Here is an 18,946-nt window from a genome sequence, read left to right as displayed (position 1 = left end):
GCATTTACACGTTTCCCCCTGGCGGACACATTTTACTGTAACACGGGAAGTAGACGTGTCTTTGGTTGTAGTGGCAGAATTTTGAAATGAGAGTGAGGCCACTGCACTTCATAGCATGCTGAACACTTTATAGAGATGAGACATACATATGGTGTGCACTGAATTGGTTTTGAAATGGTCATTCAGCGGAGAGGGAACCCAAAAGTCAATGGCGCTTCCGCTATAGAGAAAAAAATTAAAAGGTAACTCATTTTGCTCATCTGTTTCATTGTTTCATTTAACAGAAGTTCAACATAGCATACGACATTTTGTAATGTAGGCTAATTTAACCTTGTTTTACTTGTAGTAGCCTTGGCAGCGGTGTCTGTAACAATAAACATTTTTCTACTGACATGTACAAGCAAAGCAAAGGCGAAGGTGCCCACATTAAATGTGCATTCATTCTTTGCATGTAGTTTTGATGTAGCCCAGTTAATGTGTCAAGTCCAGCACCAAAATGAACGATAAACTTACAACCAAGGTTATGGTTTTTGTCCAGATTACAGTCTGTGAGGACTTATTTGCATATATTTTGGGCAAAAAGTGAAAATTGATCGATAACACTGTGTGTTTACATTGTGGGTGTGCCTGCTTCATGTTTGCTGACCCTGTATGACCTGTGCTGTGGTGACCAGGGGAAATGCACAGAGACAGGCCTCAGGGTGGAAACGGACCGCTGGCTCCCTGTTGTGGTGTGCAGCTCTAGTGTGTGTCCTCCTCACCCTGGGCTGGTGGTACTTTACTCTGGACAACGACGTCACCGAGACACTGGTCTCACGCAGAGAGGTGCTTCAGCAGCCCAAGGTCTTCCCTGTGCAGTGCTCGGAGGATTACGAGAATCACAAGCGCTTCCCAGGTGATGCCCCCGAGTGGAACAGCTTTGACATGGCTCTTGTCTCATAACCTGTTTCTCGCCATCTCATTCCCAATATCTCCACCCTTCCATCTTCATTTGTCCTCTTTAATTTTTAAATGTTTTTTTTTTCTACTCCATGTTTGACTGGAGTAGCCACTGTGCTGGAAACTCTCTTCTCATTTGTCCTCTATCGAATGTTTCGCTTCCATACTGTTCTTGTTTGTTGTGAATGGATAGTTGTGCTTTTTGCTCCATGTGTGACATTGACCGTAGTGTTCTCCAATGCTCAGGCTGCACACCTCAGTCATGTGGAAGAGCGGTCACCGACACTGTGGTCACCAAAGAAGAAGCGCTGACCCTCAGGCAGTAAGGATTCTCTTCTCCTCTCCCTTTGTTAATAGTATGACTTGAGTAATATTGCTGGGAAAAGGCTGTGCTTGTCTTCATTCTCAAACTCCTCTCGATCATCTGATAGGCTTGCTGAAAGAGGACTGTCGCTGGGTGGATCTGAAGGAGGGGTAAGAAGACTTAGCCTTACGCCACAATCGTGTACAAAACACAATAGAAATTCCAACTGTAGTTCAAATGGATATTTATTTAATATTTTTTTTATTTGCTCATTGCTCCCATATAGGCCTCTATCCTTGACTTGCACTCAGGGGCTCTGTCCATGGGGAAACAATTTGTTAACATCTACAAGTAAGCGGAGTACATCAACAAGTTAGAATAGATGCACTCTTGCTTATTTCCATTCATGTCAATCCTGGCTTTAAATGGGAAGCAGTGTGGTGCAGAAATTATGTTGTTTATGGATTGTCTCCTGTCCCTTGTGATTGTAGGTATTCTTCTGGAGATAAAATCAAAGACATTTTTTCAAAAGAGGATTTTGATCTCTACAGGTAGGTGCTTGAGTAATATTGGGTCATTTAAACACAGCTGTAAAGAATGAGGTCATAGTTTCATTATTTTTCCAACTAAAATGGGTGTATTCACTCTTCCAGATAAAACTGCTTACATATTGATTGCCAATGTGAAACAGTGATTGTTCAAGTGACCTTTGGTCAGTCTTTATAGCTAAGGTGTTAACATGCTTGCCATAAAGTTCCCACCAAGTTCAGTTAGTTCAATTAGTTTCAGGTAAATGTTGTGTGTGTCTCATCCACACAGCCTTACTACTATAATCCCAACCAGATCACGTCCAGTAAAAGTTTTGAAGGAGGCAAGCATGCATTACTATGTACTGTATCTTTTTCGAGAACTGTCAGAGGTGTTTACATGCAAAAACATTACATTACAAAAGCCAATAAAAAACATGTTGTGTTCCACACTGCATCTTTGCAACTAAATACTGCAGAATGTGAGAATAAATACCCTTTTGTACTGATGCACAGGGACGTGCGGAGCCGCATCCAAAGGAGGATTGCTGAGACGTTTGGTGTGGACTCCTCTCACATGTACCTCACCAAGCCCACCTTCTTCTCCCGCATCAACAGCACTGAAGCCAAGACCGCTCATGACGAGTACTGGCACCCCCACATTGACAAGGTACAGTATCACTTACCACCTGGCAAAACACAAAACATGCACCCCTTTACATACCATCAGATACCAGTATCTGAAAAGTCTGTCTAATACGTGTAAAAGTAAAAATGAAATGTAAAGGTAAATCCAAACTGTACATATCTTTCATATTCGTGCTGTATGATTGAAGTGTTTTTTCGATGTGTCTGACAGGTGACATATGGTTCATTTGATTACACATCATTACTGTACTTATCTGACTATGGGTCAGACTTTGGTGGTGGTCGCTTCATCTTCATGGACGCCAGTGGGAACCGAACGGTGGAACCAAGAGCAGGTGAGAGGAGTCTTTAGTCGTCCATCACCCAATCAGATTAGCTTTAGATAACAGTGTTGATTCAGCAAAGTGCTTTTAGTCCATGTTTGATGACGTCCACAATAATGAGGAAGCATTAATATCACCAATAAGTATGAAACTAGTAGACACTCTACTAAGCAGATACTGCCTTCTATTTTACTCAACCATCCAACCCTTGTCTCCCATCTGGGCCAACCTCCTCACCTCACCAGGGCGAGTGTCCTTCTTCTCGTCTGGCTCGGAGAACCTGCACCGCGTGGAGAAGGTGACCTGGGGCACCCGCTACGCCATCACCGTGTCCTTCACCTGCGACCCTGACCACGCCATAGACGACCCCACCCTCCCTTAGGGCTGCGCTGCTCAGGCCAGGGTGGTCATTGTAGACCGCCATTGGCTGGCAGCACCACCGAAGCAGGGGTCACCACATGGTAACAGCAGACACAGAACTTATGAGGTGCAGGCAGCTTGAAGTTTAATTAAGCCTTGGCGAGACATTGCCGTTTGCTTGACTACTTTGCCTCAATCTCAGCCTGTGTTCTAATGCCGGGATGAATAAGCCTTTTAAAAGATATTTTTTACATTCCAGTTACTTCACATTCCTGATATGATCCACCATCAGAATAGCTATATGAGATCATTTATTTCATGTAATTCTCAGAACTGAATTGGCACTTTATTGGCAGGTATTCACACTGAAAGGTGATGTTGCCTAGATGTGGTTTTCTTCCATTGAGAAAAAGAATTCCTCTCCTGTGGAGAACCATTTCAGCAATTTTTATCCCATAGGGTGGTGATAGGTCTTTTTTTGTGTTGTGCTGCCCCTTACCCTATACCGTTTATTCCTAATTATGAATGTGCGCTTGTATGGATTTTATTTGGGGAAAACAAAATAAACAAAAACAAATAATACCACACTGTTGCAAATCCATCAAGATATTTCATGACTCATTTATTTATGCTCTATAGATGACATCCTGGATATGACCGCAACAAATTTCAGCAAACTTTTACATACAGTGGGGGGCATAATGTATTGGAACCCATGCTAAAGTTGACTAAAAAGAGGAATATAAAATCATCTTTTGACAATTGATCTTAATGCCTTAATTCAAACAATAAGTAAAAATCAAACCGCTAAGGACACCTATTTCATTTGTGATTGCAGAATGTAACGTAAATAAATAAATGTTCTTCCTTAAATACAGGGGGCATAAGTATTGACCCCTCAGTGTTTCCCACAGATTAGAAGGCAATGTGTGGTGGTCGCCCCATGTCTGACGGGGGGTGGGGGGTACACCCATATTTTTCATTGCATCGCCTTTTTATCGTTCTCCTTTCATATGTATTTTTTTTTTTTTTTTACCAAGATGTTAAGCTTGTCTTGATTTGAAACACACACACATTATGCAATTATTTACATTATATAGGCCTATACTGACATTTCTGATATTCATAACAGCAAACTTTATGCAGATTATAGCCTAATATTCATATTACAACTCCACTTCTTAAATTCAGCTGTCTGGTTGAACCCTCAAAATATTGTAAACATAGCAGGCTAAGCTTATCATACTAAACTTATCATAGGCCTACTTAAGTTTCAAGGTAAGCTAATACTTTTTCTCCTTGGGACAGGCCCTTTTAAGTCTTGGAGTTGAAAAACATTGTTGGTCAATCAAATTGAATGCAAATGTCTGCAGCATAGCCTACTAATGATGCTAATCGAATATAACAGTAATTTAGCTAGTCGTCTTCTGTGCGTCAATACGTCCACGATTGTGAATGTTTTATTTGGATTAAATGTGCATGTGGAGGGCGGCTGTCCATTGAGCACGCACGAGAGCGGGCCAAGGAGAATGAATTTACTTCTGCTGTTTGGTAATTAAGTTGCACGTATAGACTACAAAAGTTGCGGGAGAACTTTATGCTTCTACCCGAGCAGCGTCAGGTGCATCAGTGCGACCACCGACCACGCTTCCAGGTATGATCTCGTTGGTTTTCAAGGAGACAGACAGCCGCGGTGTGCACGGAGGGTAGGGGCTGTGCGTGTGTGTGTGAGAGACAGACGCGCGAGTGACAGAGAGGGAGCGCAGGGAAAGGAAATTCAGCTTTACGAATGCTGCGTGTTTTTCAATAGCGTTTCAAAATAAGAATAAATAAATAAATAAAAGAATAACGAAACGCAATATGTGGCGGCCGGTGCTGAATCTGTGGCGCACCGCCACAAATTTGTCTATGTGTGGGAAACACTGCCCCTATCTTAAATTCCCATAGAAGCAGGAGGATTTTTTTTATATGTTTTTATTATGAAAACTCCAGCTATTTCATGGATCCAGGATACTATGCATCCTGATAAAGTTCCCTTGGCCTTTGGAATTAAAATAGCCCCACATCATCACATTCCCTTCACCATATCATAGCTAGAGATTGGCATGGTGTTTTTTTCCAGTTAGCCTATTAGCCTGTTTGATGCTCATTGAGCATAGTGCAGCATTTCACACTGTTGATCACAATATTTTACTACACAGAACACTAGGTTGGATATACAGGCTTATTATACGGCTCTCTGGAATGCTGAGGGAGCTCCCATTCACTTTGAATGGGCCTCCCCAGCGTTCTGAGGCCAGTTATTTTTGCATAATCACCGCTCCGAAGGTATAATGACCGCTGCCAATGGCAACAGGTTTTGTGCTATTAATTCACGTCTTTCATAATCATATCAATCCGCAACAAATCCGCATTGGAATTTCATTGAAAGTAAAACTCAGCTACTAAGTATGTTGTCAGGCAACACCTAACAACTGTCAACTGTGGCGGACTATTTCTTTTGCGGAAGCCATGGAACGGTAGCCTAGCCAAGTCATTGCTAAAGACTGAGTTAAGTTTCTTTTCTCGTTTTGGCAAGTAACCGTATAATAAGCGCAATAATGTAAAATAAGTACCTTCATGTACCTTAATGTAAAATAAGTACCTTCACTTCGCGTCGGGGTCCTGTTCGCCCCGTCGGTACTTATTTTCCTATAATGACCGGCGTTCACATACATTATCCCTTACATAGTTCACTGATTCTTGAGAATTTGCCTAAAACATGTCTCACTAAGAAAAGTGCTGATTCTGTTGGAAATTAATACCATTTCCATGAACAAAAAGAATCAAGGTTATAATCAGGGGGTCCTTTGCACAAATATGAGGTTCTTTTAAAGGTTTATTTTATTTTTGTATTAATTTAATGATTATATGCTGGCCCATTATGAAGGTATTATTGGGGCAAAAGTCACGAGCACATTTAACTGCAGATTTCGCATTCGCACACTAAAGTCACAAATGTGTAACCGTACATTTGAAGTTGTAGATATTTTTTTCATACCTTGTTAACACAAAATAGGGCTACGGGTTCACGAATCCGTTCTACAAGTTCACAAAACCGTTTTACAGATACACGAATTCTCACCTGTGCATCACAAGTTCCTGGCCTCATCCCCTCGAGACTTTTGCTCCATTTACACTGCAACGATTGGGGCAAAACACATTCGCACATCCGTGTTTCATAGTCTGAGAACATGCACAACATTCGTGCATTTGTAAACCCAAATGTGAACTAATGCAACAGAAGTTGTGCATCTGTGAAATGTTTTCTCATTAATACAAGTCTTACACGACTACAAGTGCATTGATACAAGTGCTTGAGTCTACATCTGCGAGTTTCCGTCGCTGTTTTCCGGGGACGAATATTTTTGCACCAATTATACCACCTGGCGATGTGCAAAACCGATTTGTACTTGTGCACGCAGAGAGCATCGATCGAAAACAAAACAAGGCGGCCGGATCTGGATCTGGATCGCGCCCACACATCCCTGCTCATATAAGTAGCCTAACCTCCGCTTGTTTCCTCATCAATATAAAGACAAGGACGCACGATTTGTAGATTTTCTTTTCACAGAGTGAGAAAACATACTTCGGAGTGATTATTTGCACCCGGGTGTAAATAGTGGAATGGAGGCATTTTCTTATTTGCACCCAAACCTGTAATGCGTGCAGAAACAGATGGGATGGCCTACCTAAATCTAACAAGTTAGGATTTTTACAATCTTTTTGATGGAAACGTGGTGCTAAATTCCCATAAACGTGTTCAGTTAACGGGTAAAACCGTACGTTTGTAACCAAAATCAAGAATTACGAGCTTGTTTACCGTCACCTAGCAACCAGAAGATAGACAAATATTACTAGCCCAGTCAATCGTATAACGTAGAAGTCATGTAGGTTAGCGGATAAGTGCATGAGCCATGAATCAGAGATTGGTGGTTCAAATCACTCCAAATGTAGGCTAATGCATTTTTTTTTTGCATGCCAAACTAAAATAGTTTGAAAGTATGTGCGAACGACTCTTTGATGACGTTACTTCGCGGCAAATAAGAGTTTGTGCTTAATGAATCTGTCAAAAATGGTCTAGTTTTATTTTAGTTATAGAAATAGGCTACAGTTGTGAGTAGAACGCTTCTAAATAGTCAACTCCTCTACAGAAAACAACTCTTTCAACTATATTGGCATGCAAAAAAAAGCCATTGGTTACTAATGGGATACGAACTGCCAATCTTCGAACCATGGCCCATGCGCCTACCCGCTACCCTATACAATTTCTAGTACATGCAACGGGCTAGTAGCGTAATATTTCTATCTTCTGGTTGCTCAGTGACGGTAAACAAACTCGTAATTCTTGATTTTGCTTACAAACGGACGGTTTTACCCGTTAACTGAACACGTTTATGGGAATTTAGCACCACGTTTCCATCAAAAAGATTGTTTTTAAAAATCCTAACTTGTTAGATTTAGGTAGGCCATCCCATCTGTTTCTGCACGCATTACAGGTTTGGGTGCAAATAAGAAAATGCCTCCATTCCACTATTTACACCCGGGTGCAAATAATCACTCCGAAGTATGTTTTCTCACTCTGTGAAAAGAAAATCTACAAATCGTGCGTCCTTGTCTTTATATTGATGAGGAAACAAGCGGAGGTTAGGCTACTTATATGAGCAGGGATGTGTGGGCGCGATCCAGATCCAGATCCGGCCGCCTTGTTTTGTTTTCGATCGATGCTCTCTGCGTGCACAAGTACAAATCGGTTTTGCACATCGCCAGGTGGTATAATTGGTGCAAAAGTATTCGTCCCCGGAAAACAGCGACGGAAACTCGCAGATGTAGACTCAAGCACTTGTATCAATGCACTTGTAGTCGTGTAAGACTTGTATTAATGAGAAAACATTTCACAGATGCACAACTTCTGTTGCATTAGTTCACATTTGGGTTTACAAATGCACGAATGTTGTGCATGTTCTCAGACTATGAAACACGGATGTGCGAATGTGTTTTGCCCCAATCGTTGCAGTGTAAATGGAGCAAAAGTCTCGAGGGGATGAGGCCAGGAACTTGTGATGCACAGGTGAGAATTCGTGTATCTGTAAAACGGTTTTGTGAACTTGTAGAACGGATTCGTGAACCCGTAGCCCTATTTTGTGTTAACAAGGTATGAAAAAAATATCTACAACTTCAAATGTACGGTTACACATTTGTGACTTTAGTGTGCGAATGCGAAATCTGCAGTTAAATGTGCTCGTGACTTTTGCCCCAATAATACCTTCATAGCCCATACCCTACAAAATCAGTTGTCCTCGAATAGGAGATAATCATTTTGACTTGATTAAAAACACTAAAAGCAATCATTTAATTTAATGATATCTTTACCACATGAAAGAGTACATTGTATTATGTATTAGAAACTCCAAACAGTACGTTTTGAGCAATATTTACTATTATTTCGTGGCTGCTCAAAATGTGTCCCACATTTTCGTCACCACCGTCAGATATTTATAAAAGGCAATAAAATCAGGCAACTACAAGGTCAACTACATTCTTGAGGACCTCATTTTCAAACCTTCAGCCGTACTGCATGCTTTAAGATCACTCAAGCTCCCATTAGTTTGCTATTTTCTCTTAAAGTCGTTCATATTTTTGGACACTGCTACTGTCACAACCATAACATGTCAACACCGTCTCTTTTGTATACAAAATATTAGATTAGATTATAAAATAAATGTATACTTTTTAAGAAGAGGTTTGAAGTAGCCAGCAATAGGATGCAAACAGGGTGGATAATGTGAACAATTCATGCATATCATGTGAAAGAGTAGATTTTTGTCACCACCGTCAGATGTCACCCTCCGTCAGGTTTTCTGCTTAACGGTGGTGAAAAAAGCCTCCAAATGGTCCTCAACGGAGGCTTTTTGAACCAAATAGTTAAATAAAGTTGTCAAGCAAGACTTGTGTGGTATTCATTTTGGAAATTTATGTTGTAATGAAACCACTGTCAACACCGTCAGATTAGTGTCACACCGTCAGATTCAGTTTTCATTGGTTTTAAATAAATATGCTTACAATATGTTTCTTCAGTGGTGTAGTTATTAAAGTAATAGTCTGTTTTAATTCAAAAATATGGTTGTTGGATTAAAAAAGCATACTTTTTCTATTTAGGCCTAAAAAAACCTTGTATAAGTACTGGAAAAATGCCTATTTTATGAAAAAAATACAAAAGGGGGAGGTTGCACCGGTACATTGCTGAACAGCTAAGACCTTGGTCTATACTGACATACCTTCAGATTTTGTAATTTTACAAAAATTTTTTTTTCAAAATTAAAACCTGTTTTAGGCAAATTCTCAAGAATCAGTGAGTTATCAACTGGCTCAAATCATATCTACAAGAAATTAGCTTCTTTGTTGCCATCAGCAACTGTACCTCAACACAACGTCCTTGACTTTGGTGTTACCCAGGGGTCGATCTTGGGGCCACTATTATTTAGTCTCTATTACTCCAATTCCAAGTCCAGGCACTGGCTTAAGTCACAGAATTGACTTTAAAGCACTACTGCTTGTTTATAAATCAGTAAATGGAGCAGGACCTAAATACCTATCAGACATGCTTCAGCAGTACACACCTTCTCATTCTCTCAGGTCTTAGGAGAAAAACCTGTTAGCAAAATCTGCTAGATCTAAACACGGTGAAGCAGCTTTTAGCTGCTATGCAGCTCAGCTCTGGAACCAACATTTGGATGACATTAAAAAGGCCCCAACTGTAGCCAGTTTTATCTTTTAAATCTAGACTTAAAGGGATATTCCGCCATTTTTGGAAATACGCTCATTTGCCTTGATTATTACGCCACATGAGAGTGTAGTTCCATGTCAAATCAGCCTAGAAAAACGGCAGGTTTCATTTTCAGTTGGTCTTATTGCATTTTCTGACTTGAGAGGAGACACGTTTTAAATGGGAAAATTACCAGAAATCTTAGTCACTTTTAAACATGAAGCTAGCAGGCGAGAAGCTAATGGTCTAATCCGATTCAATTATCTATGCTAGGCTGAAGCTAAAAGTTGTATCGCCAGACTCACAGAATGGCTGGATGAACGGGAACAAGGTAAATATCGATTGTTTTGCTCGAGGGGAGGTGGAAAATGAGCGTATTTCCAAAAATGGCGGAATATCCCTTTAAGACCAAACTGTTCTCAGATGCTTTCTGCCAAATGCATGAGTTCTGTATCTGACTTTAAATTATTCCACTTTGTGTCTTTCATGTTTTAATTATTCTTTATTTTTAAATGATTTTACCTTGTTTTGTGCTTTCTTTTTATGTTTTATTATAATCTTTTTAAATTACTCTTTGCCCATCTATGCTTTTAGCACACTGAATGACCTCTGTGTATGAAATGTGCATGACTTGTCTTGACTTGAATGGATTAAACTTGAGTTGTCTTGACTTGAATGGAATGCACATGTGTATACGTGCAGCAGGTCCTGCCTATACGCAAGAAGCTACCTACGCAAGACTGCTGATACATGATCTGTGGCATGCAAGACTACCAGACACGTGCTGAAGGGACCTGAAGTTGAAACCAACAAAGTTGAAAATGTGGATCTCATAGCCTCATTTGGGAATTTATTTTTGATGATCATTATCACACAGTAAGTGTTTGTGGTTCATTTTATGCGAGTGAATCACCTGTTGGCTTAGCCTACTGCTCAGGCTATAGTAGCCCGCAAACAGGAAACCTAACTGATTTATTGTTGCTGGAGCTGGAGAACTTGAAAAGAGAGTTAAAAGAAAAGGAGAAAGTCCTACATGACAAAGACGAAGCGCTGCAAGTCATGGCACATGAACTTTCCAAAACTAAAAAGACACTCCTGCCAAAAACGCTTGAAATGCAGGAACTCCGAATGTTTATCAGTTACCCCAAGAAGGAAGACCCATCAAGGCAGTCATCAGTTGGTGAGTATAAACATCAAAACAACTGTCAAAAGAACCACAAGAAAATATTACTTTATGCACACTAGTCTGAGTGTCATAAGTAGCTTCAATTGAGCATTCTTGTAGGCTATACAGACCGGGATTCCGACCTTCATATCAGAAAAACACGCAGTCTGGGGATTCCACTTTTGAGTAAGTCATACTTAGTCTTAATAAAGGAAACCTGGGAGGTGTTATTGTAAGATATTTTTCATATATCGAGATAATGTGCACAGATTTTAGTGCTCTCATTTTACTAAATTGTGGTCTCATTTTGGCCTAGATTGTGTGCAAAATTAGTAAAACTTCGGCATGATTTAGCAAATTGTGCTTGCAATTGAGTAAAATGTGCACTCGATTTACTAAACTGAACACAACATTTAATAAAATGAGTGCACTATTTAGTGTGATGTGTGCATGATTTAGTAAAATGAGGTAAATACTGGTATCCTAGCCTATTGACAAAATAACCTCAGTTGAGCATTTTTTTTTTTTGCCTGTGTAGATCGGGATTCTAAACTTCCTGTCAGAGGAACACGCAGTATGATGACCCCACCTTGGAGTAAGTCATGCTTAATAAAGGAATGCCTTTAATATCATGTTAGTAATTTTAATGGCCTACTGTAGTCTAGAGAAAGTTATACAGCTCTGGAAAAAAATGAAGAGACTATACTGAATATTTTTCTGATGTCATACGTCATCAATGAGTGACATTTGAATGAGTTGACTTGAGTTATACTGAGTCATACTCAAAAGACCACTGCAAATTTGAATTTGACCATCAACTCATTCGAATGTACTGTAACTCAGCAACCGTAGGATGACATCAGAAACATTTGCAGTGGTTTCTTGATTCTTTCCAGAGCTGTATATTTTATCAGTAGCCTAGCTGTTTTTTGTGTGTGCGATGCTATTGTGTTTGTTCTGTTTTATTACAGTGAGGGGAGACAGCCCCAGCAAGGTCAGCTCTGAGTCTCCTGTTGTGCCTGCGCTGAGGCTGGTGCTGCTGGGGAACAGAGCAGAAGCCAAGCGGGCCGTATTGGAGGCCATACTGGGCAGAGAGATGGTTGCCACAGCGGTCAGCACCCCCACCCAGGCCCAGTGCAGCGTGAGCAGACAGGGAGAGGTCGCGGGGAGGAAGGTGACGGTGGTGGACACTCCTGACTGGTTCAGCCCTGCATTCTCTGAGAGGCTGAGGAAAGACGTGCGACTGTGCATGAAGCTGATCAACCCTGGGCCCCATGTTTTCCTCCTTGTCGTTCCTGTGGACACGCTTGAAGGAGAGGAAAGAAATATTCCAGATAAAATGGAAGACATATTTGGCGAGACTTGCTGGGAACATACAGTGATCCTGTTTACTGGTACAGATGAAATGAGAGTAACAAGCGTGGAGGAGCTGACCCGGAGAGGGGACCTGAAGCTCTTGGCTGAGAGATGTGAGAACAAGTATCACCTCCTTGACCCCAATGCATGTGGGGCAAATGACTCTCTACTGAGGACAATTAAAGCAGAGGTGACTTGGAACAGTGGTGGATTTTATAACAGTCAAATGTACCTTGACGCTGAGAAACTGTTCAGAGAGATGTAGACAAAGACACAACAAGAGAAAAGGCAAAGGGAAGAGAAGAGAAGAAGGATAGAAAGAGAGATGGCATGACAGCTTGATAAGACTTTACCGGATTCTTGGGGGGGGGGGGGTGAGAGGAAGATTGGAGAGCTAGAAAGAGAACTGAAGAGGGAGGCTGATCAGAGGGAACAAGTGGAGCTAATAATGAGTGAGCTGAGAGAGAACAGTGAAAAAGAAAGAAAGGAAATGGAAGCAAAATTCGTTCAGCTAATCTCAACACTAGGACTTCCTGAGTGGACAGTCAAAAAGAGTAAGGGTGTGGAACACATTATCTGGGGTCCGCTTCACTTCAATTGGGACACCACAAGGTGTCTTGTCACCACTGCTAATACGTAGGCCTATATATTGTACACTGACTGTTGTCACAGTGGTTACCCTGGATGTCATATAATTACATTTGCAAATAGTGTTGTGATTAGTTTACTAGAGTGAGATGAAACTGAACAGTATTCTCTCCTATTGTATGGTATGCTGGTATGGACATTCAAACATCACGGAGAGAATTGGGGAAGATTGTTAAAACCTGTGGAAAAAATCATTGCAAGCAACAGGTATACGTACCAACCCATCTACTTCTGGTCGTAGATATGAATACCCTAACGTGAGAACCAACTGAGCAAAACACAATACATTTCCATGGCATTAACCCAATTAAATAACAGGTATGACTGGAGGAGTATGAATTACTGCAGTACTTTTAGTTTTATTTATTTATGACATTAGACCTTTTAGGGAAGTGCAATATGCTCATTTTACTTTTATTTATTGATGTGTGTATGTTATGTGTTAGATAAATAGCGCTGTAGATGTCTGGTTCAATGTTTCTGTAGGATTATGTGTCAATGTGCCTGTACTGTGCAACAAATTGCCTCTCAGGGGCATTAACATTTGCTATGTCCAAGTTTACTTACTTTCTTCTAAAAGGTGCCAACCTTTGGAAATATAATTCATTTCAATAGTTGCATACTCATGTCTACCTTAGTAGTGTCAAGTGTTACAGGGAGCCTACACGGGGCACATCACTGAAGCATTCAATTCGCAATTAGCCCCTACTGTTATCAATGGAACTGTCTACAACAGATGTGATGTGTTTATCAGGAATATTACACCAGTCCTCTAAAATTGTATTTACACTCTGTGAACAGAACGCCTCAGTTATGTTTAAATGAAAAATGTTGTGGATGATTTACAGATATGTGGCGTTGTTGATGGTACATAGTCTGTGAGAAAAAATAAATAAAAAACGAATCCAATGTGCCTCCTACAATTCTTGTTCCTGTCTCATATTGATCCCTATATCGACTGTTGGTGTATGTCAACATCAGATCATACTAAATAGACAAAGAATTCAGTCTGCCACAAGCTAGTTTAATGTTGCGCAGGAAAAAGTAGTTTCCATTTTAAACACACTATCTTGCCTGCATTTGTTAACTTTTTTAAAGGTTTGTCTAAGTAGCAAGCAGATAAAAACAGGACTTGTATTCAAAAGACCCCCAAAACAAACAATAAACCTCTTTTACTCTATGTGGGGAGTCATAGGATTAAATGATTTTAAAACAGCTTCATGAAAATGTATTGATGTGCATAAAATACATGATTTCCATTCCTGTCCTGACTGCACTGATTGCTCTTATGATGCATGGGCAAGGCAAGGCAAGGCCAGGCAAGTTTATTTACATAGTGCATTTCATACACAGGGGCAATTCAATGTGCTTAACATAAACAAAAGCATAGAATAATAGTACAAGCATAACAGGGCAATAGTTGAAACATTTTATAATAATATTGATATTTTGATACTTACCGCCTTAGTTAAAAATAAAAAGGCAAAAATGATGCATTGTAATCGCAGGTATCTTTGGCTGACAGGTTCAAATTAGAAGAGTATGATCATTATGATAGGCTCTGAATGGGGGCCATATCATCTACAGACACACACACATAGACAAGCACTCGCAAGCATGCACACACACACACACACACACATACACACACACACAGTATACATACAAACAAGCACACACTATCTATGCAGACACTCATTTACATACACTCAAGTTCAGGGCTGGAGCAGGAGACAAATTGACAAGACTGACAAGCAGGACTGAGCGGTGGTCATATTTTGTGTCGCTTTGTGGTACATCTTTTATGCTCTGTTTATGACATTATGAATATGATAACATAACAAATCTAAACATTTACATAATGGAATAAATGTAACAGCACAAGTTTTGAAAGGGAAGCATGTTTTTTTCTTAGCAAAGCTGAAAATATTACACCCAACAGAGGTCATGTCATGCTTGTCAGATGATCTACTTGATATGAATAACACAAGCAAGGAAAATATGCATTGCTCAACTGGTTGCTGCAGGTCCTACCTACCTGCAGATTCAAGATCAACCTAAATGGTGAAGAGTGATCCTTTTCAGATCACTACCAGATAACCACGTTTTTAAAGAGTATGAAAAACAAAACTTCTACCAGGAAGGGACCACCCCCGTGAAAGGAACTCTGAATGGAAGGGACCACCCCCGTGAAAGGCCGCTTCAGTATTAACCAAGAGATCTTGGACAATTCCATGCTCCCAACTTGGGAAGTTTGGGGATGGCCACTTTCTGTTCCAACATGACTGTGTACCAGTGCACAAAGCAAGGTCCATAAAGGCAAGGATGACATCTTGGTGTGGAAGAACTTGACTTGGAGGGCCCCGGACGTCCATGTGAGGCTCCTTTGAATTTGACTGGACTAGATAAGAACAACATTCCATTTGTTCACATGCTTTAATGTTGAATAGCAGTGAAATGACAATAATCAAATATGTCATGAGCAGCCGAATGTGCCGGTATGTTTACATCTCAAACCTGTTAACAACTTCCTGTTTCATTATGTGCAACAGCATAACGGACCGTAGTGCAATATTCCCTATGGTCTATGGACAAAGACCCCTTAAACTGAAATGAAAGCGTAAGCATTAAGTTCTGTCAGGAAGACTCAATTCTCATTCATTACTTTCGACCAATCACCAGTCAGCATCAGTCTTTTAAAATGACACGTCTTTACACCTGCCTTCCGCTTTCAGGGTCCCTACACATTAAATTAAGCACCAACAATGTAGTTAGCAAGCCTGGAGTTTGTTACAGAAGACTGTTAAGAAGACTTACCAACTGTCCCCCTACCAGCTCCTCCTGAAGGAAAGTCGAGATCTCACATGATGACATAATTGCCTTTTAGACTTTCCTATTCTCTATCCTTGACTTGCACTCAGGGGCTTTTTCCATGGGGAAACAATTTGTTAACATTTACTGTAAGTACAATAAGTCAGAATAGATGCATTCTTGCTTATTTCCATTGACTTCAATCCTGTTTCTAAATGGGAAGCAGTTCGGTTCAGATTGAGAAATGCCCTTGTAACCAATCAACAGCAAGGGACAGCTGTACTAAAACTGAAGCATATCATTTTTGTATTCATGGTGAAAGTCATTTTTATCACATGCATAACAATTAAAACATGAATTATTGCATTCATCGATTGTCTCCTGAATCCTGTACCCTGTGATTAGGTATCCTGGAGATAAAATATATTTTTTCAAAAGAGGATTTTGATCTCTACAAGTAAGTGCTAGAGCAGTAACAGTATGGGCCGCCAGAGATTGCAGGGAGTCCGCACAATGTTGCCTAGGCTGAGGTTGTGAGATTACCAAAATTACAATTGCGCACATTAAGTGTATAAAATCCTAATAACAACTCTGTATAATCCAAATTAAAACATATTTTTGTTCCACATTTAAATTCATGTAGCTATTCATTACCTCTGACCACTTGTGTAAGCAACCTTGATAATTCATCCCTGACCCCGATTGTTGAATAAAACAATGTCTTGTGTAGGAGGTCCTGGGTAGGAGTTTGGATAGGGGGCCCTGCCTTGTCTTAGACACAGGCAAAGGGGCCTTCAAGGAAAAAAGGTTGGGAAACACTGTGTTAGAGTTTCATTATTTTCCCAAAATGGGTGTATTCAGATGTAGCTCTTCCAGATAAAACGGCCTACTGTACATATTGAAGGCTGATGTGAAACAGTGGAGGAATAGTAGGAGCCCTGCTAGAGCCCTAGAATGACATCCAGCAGGCCGCTGGTGTGAATGTCTCTGACTCTGTACCGTCAGAAACTTCATGAGGGTGAACTGAGGGCCCGATGGCCTCTAGAGGGACCTAAGCTCACTGCCCTGTTCTGTGCATCCCTCCAAGGGTATGCCTCCCCAGACCATTACTGACGCACCACCAAACCGGTCATGCTGAATGATGTTGCAGGCAGCATAATGTTATCTCCAGACCCTTTCATGTCTGTCACATGTGCTCAGCCTCAGGGTGAACCTGCTCTCTGTGAAAAGCACAGGGCGCTAGTGGCGGACCTGGCAATTTTGTATGCTATTTGGCAAAATCCAATTGAGCTCCACAGTGCTAGGCAGTGAGCACAGGTCCCTCTAGAGGCCATCGGGCCCTCATGCCACCCTCATGAAGTCTGTTTATGACAGTGTGGTCTGAAACATTCACACCAGCGGCCTGCTGGAGGTCATTCTGTACGGTTCTAGGAGGGCTCCTGTTCCTCCTTGCACAAAGGAGCAATCCTGCTACTGGATGAAGGACCTTCTACCACCCTGCCCTGTTCTCCTAGAGCAACTGCCCCTTCTCCTGGAATCTCTTCCTTGCTCTTCAGACTGCAGTGGGAGACACAGCAATCTTTCTGCCCATGGAAAATATTGGTGTGCCATTCTGGGGGAGTTGGACTACCTGTGCAACCTCTGCAGGCTCCAGATACTGGCTTATGCTACCAGTAGTGACGCTGACCCAAACCAAATGCAAAGCTTGTGAAAAATCAGTCAAGAACGCTAAAGATGGAAAAATGACCAGTTGCCACCGCTCATAGTTGGCCCTCTAGTACACCTGTTGTAAATTTCGTTGACATCAAAGGAGGTGAACCTGATTCACAACCACCTCTGTTAGATAACGGGCCAGATCAATATCGCACAAGTGTGACTCCTATGAACCATTATTCCCTTAATTATTTTGAGCAGTGTATTTTGGATAAAGTATCTGAAAATCAGTGTAATACAGAGGTGGGCAAACTACAGCCCGCTGGCTGATCCATTGTCATTAGCTTTACTGCGAACTGTGTTTCTCTATTCGTAGAGAACATAATGTCAATGTCAAAACAGCATGTTATATAAGGAGGATTATACTTTTTGTGTCCTTTCTCTTTCTCCATTGCAGATCTATAACCTGAACGTTAGCTACTGCATTTAATTTGTAATGTGTCTCAGTATGGACAAGAGGGAGAAAGAGAGCGGCAGGTTCCATCTGGCTTGTCATTTTTTATTGATATCTCCTTTTTAATATCAGAAACATTTAAAAGGAAACCATGAAGTCTCAATAGTTCACAATAGATCCCATATATAAACGGTGCGAGGGCACAGCCCATTTTCAAAACCCAATGTGACCCTTGAGCCAAAATGTTCGCCCACCCTCGTCTAATACATGTAAAAGTAAAAATGTAATGTAAAAGTAAATCTAAACTACACATCCTTCATATTTGTGCTGTGCGCTTGAAGTGTTCCTGTTCCAGCATGACTATGCACCATTGCACAAAGCAAGACATGGATGACAGAGTTTGGTGTGGATGAACTTGACTGGCCTACACAGAGTCCTGACCTCACATACCCATTAGAACACCTCTGGGATGAATGGAAGTGGAGACTGAAAGGCTCGTCCAACATCAGTGTGTGACCTGACAAAAATACTTTTAATGGTCGAAGATCCCATAAACACACTCCTAAACCTAGTGGAAAGTTTTCCCAGAGGAGCTGAAGCTGTTGTAGCTGCAAAGGGTGGACCAACGTCATATTAAACCCTATGGAGTGGACTAAGAATGGGATGTCACTTGAGTTCAAGGCAAGTGACCCAATACTTTGGCCAATACTGTAGTGTAGGCTACTGTATGTGTAACAGCATGTATACCCTCTGTTAGTAGGCTACATGATCAGACCTGAAGGTAGCCCACTTAATTTTAGATTCCAGCAAGTAGCTAGAATGTTATAGCCTACACACAGGCACCCACGCTGGCACGGTGGTAAACAACTATTCAGTTTGGTACATTGATTTACAATTAATTACGTAGTTTATATAGTTATCGTTATCGTTCTTGGTGTGAACAGGCCTTTAGT

The 18,946-nt window shown here is 40.9% G+C and overlaps 2 protein-coding genes across 3 annotated transcripts; both read left to right on the top strand.

Annotated features, from left to right (window-relative positions):
- Positions 1–59: 59 nt before the first annotated feature.
- Positions 60–3,961, top strand: uts2r2 (urotensin-2 receptor 2). The gene is made up of 9 exons (XM_062526083.1): positions 60–242; positions 675–895; positions 1,186–1,261; positions 1,371–1,413; positions 1,530–1,594; positions 1,735–1,794; positions 2,287–2,440; positions 2,630–2,753; positions 2,987–3,961. The coding sequence occupies exons 1-9, from the start codon at positions 175–177 to the stop codon at positions 3,121–3,123; spliced, it is 948 nt and encodes a 315-aa protein (XP_062382067.1). The 5' UTR covers positions 60–174; the 3' UTR covers positions 3,124–3,961.
- Positions 3,962–10,666: 6,705 nt separating this feature from the next.
- On the top strand, positions 10,667–13,968 carry LOC134070073 (GTPase IMAP family member 5-like). 2 transcript variants are annotated; one of them, XM_062526281.1, is made up of 4 exons: positions 10,667–11,086; positions 11,192–11,257; positions 11,610–11,666; positions 12,043–13,968. In XM_062526281.1, exons 1-4 carry the CDS (start codon positions 10,966–10,968, stop codon positions 12,690–12,692), a joined length of 894 nt encoding a protein of 297 aa, XP_062382265.1. In that variant the 5' UTR covers positions 10,667–10,965; the 3' UTR covers positions 12,693–13,968. The 2 variants fall into 2 exon arrangements, with proteins under 2 accessions (XP_062382265.1, XP_062382266.1); XM_062526282.1 differs by lacking the exon at positions 11,192–11,257.
- The last annotated feature ends 4,978 nt before the right edge of the window (positions 13,969–18,946 follow it).

The sequence above is a fragment of the Sardina pilchardus genome, chromosome 22 (assembly GCF_963854185.1).
Source record: "Sardina pilchardus chromosome 22, fSarPil1.1, whole genome shotgun sequence".
Lineage (NCBI taxonomy): Eukaryota > Metazoa > Chordata > Actinopteri > Clupeiformes > Clupeidae > Sardina > Sardina pilchardus.
The sequence above is the reverse complement of the archived record's forward strand: the minus strand, read 5'-3'. Positions and strand labels throughout refer to the sequence as shown.